The 13415-nt window shown below is 35.3% G+C and overlaps 1 protein-coding gene across 5 annotated transcripts in view; it reads right to left on the bottom strand.

The window, feature by feature from the left end:
- Positions 1–13415, bottom strand: part of Ralgapa2 (Ral GTPase activating protein catalytic subunit alpha 2) — a 325597-nt gene that overhangs the window by 221974 nt on the left and 90208 nt on the right. For all 5 annotated transcript variants that reach the window (XM_076851458.2, XM_076851460.2, XM_076851457.2 and 2 more), the window contains exons 10-12: positions 10176–10403; positions 2183–2350; positions 921–1058 (exon numbers count right to left, since the gene is read on the bottom strand). In XM_076851458.2, coding sequence (XP_076707573.2) covers positions 921–1058; positions 2183–2350; positions 10176–10403 — 534 coding nt within the window. The remainder of the gene's footprint in view (positions 1–920; positions 1059–2182; positions 2351–10175; positions 10404–13415) is intronic.

Raw genomic sequence — 13415 nt, 5'->3', positions numbered from 1 at the left:
AATGCAGATGACACTAGTGGCCCATCAATCTCAGATATTCTGAGTTGTCAATCTGCTGATGAGGATAGATCGGCTTCATCTATCTAAAGATATATTCCTTCTTAGGGCTCCTTTATGTGCAACAGTACAAATACACAAACAGTGCTTCTCTGGCTCACTAGTGGATGCATTTCAAAATAAATATACAGATCCAATGATTAATATTAAAAATACTCCATGCCTGACCTCTACATGGGATGTCCAACTGGATATAACTATAAAAAGAAAGCGAAAGGAAGCTAGGGAGCCAGGGAACAGGGGAATAAGAGGTACCTTATATTTTCACTTATACTCCTAATTGCCTTCAAGCTATATAGGACCTTAGAGGTAATCTCCCAATCTCCATTTCTTTAATAAAAGTCCTGAGATCTAGGGAAGTTAAATAAGGAGCCAAAACTGTTCTTTCCAATGTTTCCAAATGGTATGGGCTCTACTTCACATGTTCATTCAGACATATAGCCAAAAGCTATTACATTAGTCATTGTTCTTTATAAATATAGGCAATTTTTAAGAGGAATATTACTTATAAGATATATAATCACCAAACTTGCCTTACAAATTAGCATCCAAGTAACTGCTCCCATGTATTTGAAAGAAACTTTTAAATCTCAGACATTTCACATTTACTGTGTAATAACTCCTCTCATAAAACTGCAAACAGTTCTCATGTCTTTTTTGACTAGGAAAAAATAACTTTAACAATTATAGCTGGAAATTAAATAGAAAATTAGAATAAGAATTTAGAAGCTAAATGGTAAAATACTACCAGGTGGCTAAAAATATAACCACATTTAATATGATATTATTCCTGCTAAACAATATTCTCAAAATGATTCCTCCAGCTGGGGAGGGGGGTCTTCCTGTCCTGGTCAGCAGCATACCTGCAGCATAGCCTGGGCACCAGCTTTCACATTTGTATTGTCCTCTTCTGTCACACATCCTCTGCTCATGGCACTTGTGAAAGAGTATGTGCGTCCCCAACTGGAAGATCGTTTATGACCAGAATTTTCAGATGAGACCTTCAGAAAATAACAATCCATTAACAAAGTGCAAAGAAGCATATGTTTGAGCATTTAATTTCTTTTCTTTCTGGGTTTATTTTTTTTTTCCAGTACTGGGGATTTAACCAGGCCCTTGTGCATACTAGGCAAGCACTGTACCACTGAACTATGCCCCAACTCAACACATTTAATTTCTTACATCCATTGAAATTCACAAGAAAACAGGTTCTGAGAGCAATTTTTTTTCTGTTTAGGAAAATATCATCTCTATTTGTTCGCCACTCTACTTCTAGCACCCAAAATAGTGGATATCTCTTAGTATATGCTGAAGGAATGAGTCATGTTTGTCAATGCCTGAGGGAGCAAAAGAGACAGGCCTCTAAAACACACAAATTTCATTAGCTTGCTTACTCATTTCAATATCATGACTAATTATTAAAGTGATTTCAACAATACATAAACATAAAATTATGGAATTAATACAGATATTTAAAAGTAATATGGCTCTGATTAAGAATTTTAAATTAGTTTCAAAACAGCATGCCAGAAATATAAATATGACTTAAGTTTCTTTTGTGTTTCAGGAAGAGTTGCACCTATGGTTTTAGATTTATCCAACCTCTTGCTTTATTTAATATGGACAGCAGCCCTTCAGGAGGACAGCATTCAGTGCTCCTTCTTGATGGTGCAGGCAACACTTGCTATTTATTTGGCTAGTCCTTTCAAATGTTTAACACCCAATTGCTTCTTGTACAGTTTAATGCACAAGAAAATTCTGAAAAAACATTCTAAATTTAGTTCCTCCAAATGCTATTTATTTAAACAAGTTGAGGTGAAAGCAGTGTCTTCTTTAGTTTCACACAGAGACCTGTGAAACATGATGGCTTGTTAAACAACCCTCTTAGAACACTAACAATGACACCATGCATATGGCCCTAGCCTGAGGTTTAGGAGACGACTGTGATATAGATCAGAACACAGAGGATGTCTCTTTGAAGCAGGTCCTCACAGAACTCGTCTACTCATCAAACAGCATATGAGATCTGCCTGCCTGTGTCCCAATAAGTGAGACTCTTGACTGAGCAGATTTTCTTTGCTAAAATATATATACTCCCAACTCAAAAGACAGGCACTAAATTTACCTCCTTGTTGTCAGTCTCTGAAAATCCTAATTTTTCAGCATCTTCTTGGGCAACATCTTTTTTATCTGGTTCCTCCATGAACACAGGTTTGTCCTGCAGGATCCACTTTCTGTACACTTGAACTACTTTTCTTGTTACAGCTATTTCACAGGAAGGCAGCAAAAATGCCTGAAAGGAAAAGAGAAAACTCCTTTTAACTCTACCTGAGGTCAGATCACATAACAGACATTTCCAGTGACCATCACTAATTTCAGAAATAGAGGTTGTAAATATACCACAAAAATCCACACATCTCTGTGTGGACTTTCAAAGAACAGAAGATGTTCTCATAACTGGGCCAGGAAACATAATGAAGTTTAAAAACAACTTCTATATTCTGAATCATATTTCCACAAAAGTAACCAAATCATACCTGTAGAGATTTTTTGATTATCACATGTTCAGGGACATCACATTGATGGCTTGAATTGGCCCGGGTTGGAGTACTTATAACACAGCAGTTGGCAACTGCTACAAATCATTATTTTGCTTTATTTGTTTAATCTTCGCGTTTTCCTGGCCTTTTTTTTTTTCCTTCTTTTCCTTTCTTCTCACCTTTCAACATCAGAGTGACACTAAGTACAGTTGCCACTATTAATAAGAGCCACTGGCCACTTGTTAGCATTATGCATACTTATAAGCACTTTTTAGTATTAAAGAACCACCTTACATATTTGCACATAAGGCTTTTGAATTAATATGATCAGATTCCAGAATTATAGAATTTAAAGGGGAAATTAATTTGCCTTTTGCTTTTCAAGTTTAAGAGCTATTTTTGCATGCAAGGTGGGCAGAAAAAATAGGTACCCCGAATTTGATGACTACTTTAATGTCACAGATAAGAACACTAAGCCTCAGAGTACTAAGGATAATTTCCAAAGGTTCTAAAGTTAGTAATCCTGAAATTCAGGTCTTTATATCAAGTCTCTGGGACTTGTTTTAATAGCTATCTTAAGGTTCCTGCCAGAGGATGCCATTATAAGCAGATTTCACTTTAACATGGATGCATGCTTTTATGGTTTGGATATGAGCTGTCTCCCAAAAAGGTCATGTTAGCTGATATAGGGGTGTTCAGAAGTGACATGATTATGAGAGTTGTGGACTAATCCATTTCATGGATTAATAATTTAAATGGATAAATGAGTGGTAACTGCAGGCATGTGGAGCATGGTTGGAGGAAGTACGTCACTGGGGGCATGCCCTTAAGGATTAGATTTTTGTCCCTGGCTCCTTGCTCTCTTATTTCCAACTGCCATGAGCTGAGAAGTTTCCCTCCACCAAGCCTTCCACCTCAGGCCCAGAGTAGGAGTCAACTGACTATGGACTGAGACCTCTAAAACCATGCTCCCAAGTAAACTTTTTTCCTCTAAGTTGTTCTTGTCTGGTACTTTGGTCACAGCAATAAAAAGATAACATAAATACAATTTGTAAATTTCCATGGGTGATGGTTACATCATATCAAATTCTAGAACAGAGGAGTTTGTGTTATAATAAGACTATAATGTATCAATGTATCAAATATCCTGAGGTACAGCTCAAGGAAGCTCAACATACATACACACACACACACACACACACACACACACACACTGTATGACCAAGTACAAGGGTATCCCATTCATCCCATTCTAATGATCTTCCTGAAATTTTATTATAAAACTTTTCACACTTATAGATTTTTACAGTGAATGCTCATATAATCACTTATGATTCCACCATAAGACATTGCTGTATTTGCTTTATCACACATTTATCTGTGAATTTACCCCTTTTACATCTTTCATTAAATCTACTTTATTTTTGATGCATTTCAGTTAACTGCAAACACTGGTACTCTCTTCATCCATCAACTCTTCAGCATGCATATCACTGACTAGAGCTCAACATTACTTTATTAGGTAAAATTTACAAACAATGAAATGCAAAAATCTTAAGAAAACTATTGAATCAGTTTTGACAAATATAGACAACCATGTAACTCAAGTCCAATATAAAAGTATGGTACATTGTCCTACTCCTGGAAAGCAAATAATAACTCCTTAAAAAGAAAATAAAATCATGGTAAACCAAAAATTATTTCTATGAACAACCTGGTTAATATCATATATAACATATTAATAAAATCAGAAATATGAGCAAAGATGTCAATTCAAACAAAACCACAATTTAAAGAATTGACAATAGTTTAAAAACAGAATATCTAAGTAATGAGAGTATCAAAAACTGAAGTAAATAAAACTTTAAAATAAAATAACCAAAAGTAATAACTCAGTGCATATCCACATATACAAAATAGACACAGTTGAAGAAAACACTGGGAGAAATATCAGGAAAATATCCAGAATGAAGCAAGGAAAAACAAAAGATATTGCTTCTTATTTATGCACGCTTTTGGAGAGAAAATACAATGAAAAGGTTACTCTTATATATGCATGGTTTGAAGGAAGAAAAAAAAAAGAAAATAATATTAGAAGAAAGAACGGCTGAGAGTTTTGCAGAATTGGTGAATGGTATCAATCCACAGATTCAAGAATCACATACATACAAAAAAAATCAAGATGAATACAAAGCATATTACCATAAAAGCAATGAAAATCAAAAATAATCCAAGAATTTTAAAGGAGACAGAGACCAGGTGTGGTGGCAGACATCTGTAATGCCAGCAATTTGGGAGGCTGAGGCAGGAAGTTCGAGAGCAACTTAGGGAGACCCTGTCTCAAAATAAGAAGTATAAAGAATTGGCTAGGTAGCTCAGTGGTTAAGTGCCCTAGATCCAATCCCCAGTACCAAAAAAAAAAAAAAGAGGGAAAAAAGACATTTCCTCCAAAGTAATGACCACACGACTTACCATGACTTCTCAAGTGGAAGCCACTGAACAGTTATGAGTTATAAACAATGTACAGTAATAAACAAAATTATTTGAAGTTCAGAAAGCAAATAGTTAATAATGGTAGAATTTTACACCCAGAAATAATACACTTCAAAAATGAAAGCAAAATACAGACATTTTCAGATAAGAAAAATGTGTTACCAAAACACATGAACTAAGGTAAATATTAAAAAATTATCCCCTGGGCAGAACCAAATTATCCTCAGTCAGAAATTAGGGAAGAAATAAAATATAACAAAAGGGATTTGTATAAATGCAGATAGTAAAGTATATGATGATATATATGAATAAAACTGGATAAAATGATGATACTTCTGAAATACATAAATTAAAGAATTGACAATAGTTTAAAAACATAGAATATATATATTCTACACATAAAATAGAATTTGAATAGATAACAAAGGCAGGAAAACTGAGAAGGAATGAATGGAACTAAAAATTATTAATTATGTTGAAGTTAATACTAAATTTAAGTTAGGGATACATGTTGTTAATCATTAAAATAAATACAAATTAGTATAATACTACTAATCTAATTAGAGGAGAAAAATGATATACTAAAAACATGAAAACTGAAAGAACTCAATACAATTAAAAAGTAAAATGGCAGACACCACATTTAAACCCAATAGAAGCAGTTGCTGTGTTACATGTGAATGGAATAATGTTCCAATTAAAAGGCAGAGGTTATAACATTGGATTTAAAAAACAATTCAAGGGCTGAGGATATAGCTTAGTGGTATAGGGCTTACTTAGCAAGCATGGGGCCCTATGCTCAATGCCAGTACCACAAGAAAAAAATTAAAAACATCTATTCATGATTCATAAGAGAATAACCAAAACATATGGGCATAGGGAGACTGAAAGTCAAAAGGAAAAATGTATAGCATGCGAACATTAACCAAAAGAAAACTGGCAGAGCTATATTAAGAATTTGAGGCAACATAAAAAAAAAAAAGCATTACTAAAGAGAGAAGCTGCTTTTTTGGGAGGGGGAAGCCAGGGATTGAACTCTAAGGGGCTTAACCACTGAGCCACATCCCCAGCCCTTTTAAAATATTTTATTTAGAAACAGGGTCTCGCTGAGTTGCTTAGAACCTCGATAGAAGTTTCTTAAATTCCATCCAGAGGAACATACAACAATTCTAAATTTGTACTGCAGCTATCGTTTTGCCAAAAATACAGCAAACACTGATAGACTTTCAAGGGGAAAAAAGGGAAATTCATCATCATAACAGTTTACTCTCAGCAACTAGAACAGCAAACAAAAAAGAATGCATAAGCCATTCTCACTAGACTCTCCATGTCTCCCACTCTTACGGTTCTCACTTCTGTGTCTCTGAGGTAAAATCAGAACAGTTTCTTCATCCATTTTATTATATAGAGCTGCATCTAATCTGCTATTAAACTTACCCACTGTGGTTTTCTTTTAACATTCCAATTATTACATGTTTTTTTCAACATTTCAGAAATTTTATTTTCTCCTGAACAAATATGAATTGGTCATGTGTTGCAGTTTCTTGTTTACTGCAACATTTTCAAACTTGTCTTTAAATTATTTAAAAATGTCAAATCTACTAATTCTATAATTTCAATTATATAACTGAAGTCCTTATGAGGTTTTCCTGCATCTGAATTGTATGCCTAAAAAGGTTCTGGCTTACAAATTCCTAAATGAAAGAAAACCAATATCATTAAACCCAGTTCAGCTGCTGATCATATGTTAAAAGCAAAAGAAAAACATTTGCCATCTTAAAAGAACTCATGGAACAGAGTTCCAGACACCCTATTGAAAATACTCAATGAAAAACCAAGGCAAACCACAAAGTCAATCAAAGCAAGTATTTTAGAACGATGGAACCAAGAGGAATGATCTACTAAAACCAGAACCAAGTCTAAACAACTCCGTACCTTTACATTCCAAAATCAATTTAAAACGATGAGATAAATTTACACTATAATAAAGTTACCAGACGGAGAGAGGGGGCTGAAGAAAATATAAGGCTGCTAATTTCATATTTCATAACAGGAATTCAATAGTGCTACCTAAAATTATAACATGTAGTTAAAACATTATTCCAAATCAGGCAGCGTGGTGCACATCTATAATCCCAGTAAATTGGGAGACTGAGACAGGAGGATCACAGTTTGAGGCCAGCCTGGATCACTTAGAGAGACCCAATTTCAAACTAAAATTTTAAAAAGGGATGCAGATGGAGCTCAGGGACAGAACACTCCCAGATTACAGCCCTGGTGCCACCAAAAAAAAAAAAAAAAATACTCTTGAGGAATTAAAGATTCCACTGTCATATTTTCTCAGTCCCCATCCTGACCCCTGGCACTTGTACTTATCTAACCTCGCCTTGATCTCAGTTGAGATCTGTCCTGTTCCACTTTTACCTGTCCATGCACATGGTTGCCTGCCCATTTCATCTCTGCTTGCCTACCTGTCCATTTGCACTTGTCTGCCTTTTTGCATCTCCTATCTGAACTTTCCCACCAACCTGCTTAATTCCATATTTGAGAGTTGGACTGATTACACTTATCTGTCTGATTTTCTATGTATGACTTCTGGTATGTTTATGCTTTCAGGTCCCCTGACACCCTCTTGCCCACCTGCCAGCCTGCTTACATCCTTTCTTATCCAGCTGCTCTCTGCAGGTGTCTCATCTATTTAGATAGCAAGGTCAATAAACACACATACGCATACTGAAATACTTAGAATGATATTCTTCTAACATTAATGATGATCACTTAGATGATGGTGTTTTCAGCAATTGGTTTTTGCTTTCTCTTCCATAATTATAGACTGTATTTATCTAATGAACATATTTTTAATAAAATTATTCTTTAAAATAAAATCAATATACAAAACAACCCCATGAATAAACATCCTTTAGAATAGTGCTTCAAACTATTCAGATCATTACCTAAGCAAGGCATGTTATAGAATATATGCATCTATATAGAGAGAATATTACATAAATAAATCATGTTTCACAGAGAAATACTAATCCTTGTAACATGAAGTACATTGTGGAATGTTTTGATCTATTTTATTATTTAAAAAATAAAACTAGATTTAACTCACCCAGCTGATTTCATGACCTATACAAAGGGGCACAACAGTTTTTCATCTAACTGAAAAACTCTAGTTAAAAAACAGTTTCCAGTGGATCCACCCAGTGATCATAAATGCTCACACTTAAGCACTCTACCACTGCCTGTCTTTCTATTGGGGGGAGGAGAGATGGACGCTGTCCTGAACATTGCTGAATTTCATCTTTCTTCAATTACTATTTCTACTACTTCAAGTTGCTGAACCATCCTGTATTAGGTGACTTGCACCACCTGATCCTTTAGCCCCTGCCGCAAATCTTCCTGTCTTCCTTTAATCTCATATAACAAGGGGACATCTGATCTTCCACCATCTCACACTATTCTCTGCAGTATATGCATATATCTCATCTCCCAACTAAAAATATGCATTTCTTGAATGTCCATTTTAAACTTTAATATCCTTTAGACTTAAATAGTTTCTGAATATCTTTATTTAAAATTGAAAAACAAATTATTATGAACGAAATCACATTTTGTCTTCTGTATAAGAAAAACCATCATTAACCAAGAAAGAGCAATAATTAAAACCCATGTGGAGGGTTCTCCTTGTTCTGTCAGAGGGCTCTAGCTTATAATTTCTCCACAAAAGCACTACTGCCATGTTGGGCTGGATAGTTCACTGTTGGATGGTAATTAAGAGTGAGGGCTGTTCTATGCATTGCAGAATATTTAACAACATTCTGACTGCTACCCACTACATGTCAGTACCACCCCTTCTCTGTTATCATGATCAAAATAGTCTCCAGACATTGTTCAGTGTGTCCCCCCACCAAAAGGGGTAGGGGGAAATATCAGCCCTGGCTGCAAATCTCTGATGTCACTTGTGGCTGCAAATTTCTTCCCTCCCTTGCTTATACCTCTTTTCTTGTTTACTTTCTCTTCCCAGCACCTTTCCATTTACCAGTTTCTATTTCATGTCTCAGCCTCAGAGCTCCTTTCTCTCCTTTTATTCCCCTCCCTATTCAGCTTTTTCTCTTGCCATAAATACTTCTCATGTGTACTTTTCCTTTCTCAGGAACGTACATTTTACAGGACTCCCTGAAGCCCTGGGAACAAACCAGCCTCTTTGTTATTAGTCCACTTGTTTCTGGGTACTCAGGCACTGACCACCTACCTCTAACCTTTTTTAGTTTGCTATGGAAACATTAAGATATTGGTTGAGTTTTCTTTCCTTATAAAGGAATGTTTCAAAAACAAAACTTTTTTTAAAAAAATCACAATAAAAGCCTTTTTATGGATCACAAAAAGTAGGATTTCATGGATCATTACTGACTTCTATAATTCAGCCCAACTCATCAACAGTCTTTCTTGGAATGTTATAAGTAAAAAAACAATGTGAATTTGGAATATCTTCCAAAGGTTCATGCATTTAATAAAAGCTTTGTTGGGGCTGGGGTTGTGGCTTAGCGGCAGAGTGCTTGCCTAGCATGTGCGAGCCACTGGGTTCGATCCTCAGAAACACATAAAAAATAAAAATAAAAAATAAAGGTATTGTGTCCAACTACAACTAAAATAATATTTTAAAAAAATAAATAAAAGCTTTGTCTGCATTTTGGCACTATGATAAGGTGGTAGAAACTCTTCAGGAAGTGTGCCCTGGAGGAAGGTTTTAGTCACCACTAGGGTCATGCCTACAAAGGGGATTGTGAGACCCTGGACTCTTCCTCTTTCTCTATTTTTCACACCCAGCCATGAAGTGAACAGGACTCCTCTGCCTCCTGCTCTTGCCATAATGTACTGTGTTGCCACAGGGATAAAGTGAGAGAGCCAACTGGTCATGGACTAACACCTCCAAAACTATAAGCTAAAATAAGCCTTTATCTTTTCAAATGTATTTATCTCAGGTATTTTCTAGAGTAACAGGAAGCTGGCTAATACAAGCAAGAACAAAAATTTCTTCAGTTTCATAAACTGGTAACACATGCATAAACACACACTAACCTGGCGAAATACTTCATTCACAAAATTGACATAACCACGTGTTGACAAGAGAATCCGCTGCACCATTTCATACACTGTTCGATACTCTTCTTCAATGCTACAAAGGCTGGTGTTGCTGAGTCTTCGGTCAGACAAGGTGCTGCTGTTAGAATGGTTTTTGTCCTGCTCTGTTGGCCCACTGCTATCCAGCTCTGGCACCCTCTCTTGTACTGCTCCACCACCAACAGTCTGGAAGAAAGTCATTACATTTCTCAGTGATTCACATCCCTACTCAAAGGCAGCTAGCAAAATTTAAGAGTTGCCTTTTGTTTTTGTTTTGGTTGGTGCTTGGTATTAAACCCAGGGCATCCTTTGTGTTAAGAATGAACTTTACTACTGACATATGCCCCTAACCTCACATCTTACCTTGTTTTAAAATAATCTAGTTACCAACCAATTTCATAGGGCACAGTAAGCCAAAACCTAATTACTGCTTAAAGCACACACTCTGGAACCTATAGTTACCCATTACCTAATTAACAGACTAATTCTTCCTCAATTCAGTTATTTTAATAAGAAAACTAGTAATTTATTTCAGGAAAGAGGGCTGTGAAATTTTATCACCTAAAAAGTTTAATTTGCATTTGTAAAATCACAGAATAAATTAATGCACAAATACATGTGTATTATCATCCTGTTAGGTCTCCAGACATCAGCATTTACTCTAAGGTCACAGAAATCTGAAAATGCAAGGGACTTCTTACAGCAACAAGATTGGAAGGCATCATGTGACTCATAAACCTAAATGACCTTGATGGAGGACTGCATAACCTTTAAAGGGTATTTTAAGAAAAAAATCTTGATCTGAGTTTTATACTCAGAATATCAGTCAAATTTAACTAAAATGTTTACAAAATTTTAAGTATTGGGAAAACATTAGGAGCACAAAGGAATAAAGTAATTCAGGTGATGATTTACAAAGCTAATATTGATATTTGCTCTGATTTCTCCATAGAATGAAAGGTTTCCTTCAAACATAAGCAGGTATAATTTTACTTCATCTTCATAAGCAATATTATTATTTTTAAAAGTCAGAAATATATAATGCAAATACAACTAAAATTTTACATACTGGACATACTTTTTACAAGACATGGTAAGACATGAATAGTACAAAATTAATTTCAGAACTAGTATGCAACATGAAAATAAAACAATACCCAATGGTAATCTCTAGGGTAAATTAGTGGAAGGTTAATATTTATAGTATTTTTTTCTATTCATACCTTAGTTATTAAGCCTTAGTTATTAAAGCTTATCAAAGACCCTCCCTATCACCATGTGATATACTACCCTATTGAAACTCTTTCATCTCTTTGAAAGATCTACTGTCTTCCGTGGAAAAATAAAATTCTACACGTTTTATTTCTTTTTTTATCTGGAATGACCCAAGGATGAGATGAATATGCTCTGGAAAGAGGTCCACGAAAAGTGTCAAAAGACTTGCTTCTGTGGATTTCTACTTTAAGTCGCTAAGACAAGTCACTTAACTTCATTTGAACTTCCTCCTTCCTTCTTCCTCTACTCCTCCTGTCCTTCCTTCCAGACCCAGGGTCTTGCTATGTTGCCAAAGCTGATCTCAAACTCCTGGAATCAATTGTTCATCCCAAGTAATTGGGACTACAGGCATGTGAACCATTCCCTACAATTTTTTTTTTAATTTCTTAAAAAAAATTTATAGAGCATGGAGAATCTTAGACTAGGATGAATGTCTCTTATGGCTTAAAAACCTCTGACTTTTTGACAGCTATTTTTTCCCACAGTCTAAAAAGAAAGCAACATGTACATGTGCAGAAAATTAAAGATTATTGCACATCTCTTTCTGTAGACAGGTGAACAGCCCAATGTGCAAATACATTTGTATAATCATTACTTTAGCATGTTCTATGTGGCTCCCTTCCTTTTCTCTACTAAACTGCATTATGCCTTTCACCAGTGGAAAGAGTAGGATAGACCTGTGCCAGTGTCACTCAGGCCAGGGGGCTAATAGTTACATTTTCCATCTCTTAAAATATTTTGCTCTTGGAGTCCCAAGAAAGTAAGAATTTCAACTACCCTGCTAGTGAGACAGGATGGAAAGGAGTCCGAGATGAACCCAAATTTCCTTCCAACTGGCCCAACTGAAGTAACAGGCATATGAATGAAGTCATCTTGGATCCTCCAGATTAATCAGCTTTCAGCTAAAGATTTCTACCCAGTGTAGACTGGATTTAAAAAAAAAAAGATCCAACAATATGCTGCCTACAGGAGACTCATCTGATAGGAAAAGACATACAAACACTGAAGGTGAAAGGTTGGGAAAAATCATACCACTCACATGGACCTCGGAAGCAAACAGGGGTGTCCATATTCATATCAAATAAAATAGACTTCAAGCCAAAGTTAATCAAAAGGGATAAAGAAGGACACTACATACTGCTCAAGGAAACCATTCACCAACAAGACGTAACAATCATTAATATATATGCCCCAAACAATGGTGCAGCTATGTTCATCAAACTCTTCTCAAGTTCAAGAGTCAAATTGACCACAACACAATAATCATGGGAGATTTTAACACACTTCTCTCCCCACTGAACAGATCTTCCAAACAAACGTTGAATAATGAAACTATAGAACTCAATAGCACAATTAATAACTTAGACTTAATTGACATATGTAAAATATATCAACCAATATCACGCAGATATACACTTTTTTCTCAGCAGCACATGGATCCTTCTCAAAAATAGACCATATATTATGCCACAGGGCAACTCTTAGCAAATACAAAGGAATAGAGATATTACCATGCATTTTATCTGATCATAATGAAATGAAATTGGAAATCAATGATAAAATAAGGAAGAAAAATTCCTACAGCACATGGAGAATGAACAATATGCTATTGAATGAACAATGGGTTACAGAAGACATCAAGAAGGAAATTAAAAAATTCTTAGAGGTAAATGAAAACAGACACAACATATCAAAATCTCTAGGACACTATGAAAGTAGTACTAAGAGGAAAATTCATTGCATGGAGTTCATTCCTTAAAAGAAGAAAAGGCCAACAAATAAAATGACCTCAGACTACATCTCAAAGCCCTAGAAAAAGAACAAATCAGCAGCAAATGCAGTAGAAGGCAAGAAATAATTAAAATCAGAGCTGAAATCAATAAAATCAAAAGAAATAATTGAAAAAATTGACAAAACTTAAAA

This window comes from Callospermophilus lateralis, chromosome 3, assembly GCF_048772815.1.
Source record: "Callospermophilus lateralis isolate mCalLat2 chromosome 3, mCalLat2.hap1, whole genome shotgun sequence".
NCBI classification, from domain to species: Eukaryota; Metazoa; Chordata; class Mammalia; order Rodentia; family Sciuridae; genus Callospermophilus; species Callospermophilus lateralis.
Note: the sequence above shows the minus strand (reverse complement) of the source record. Positions and strands in the feature narration are given on the sequence as shown.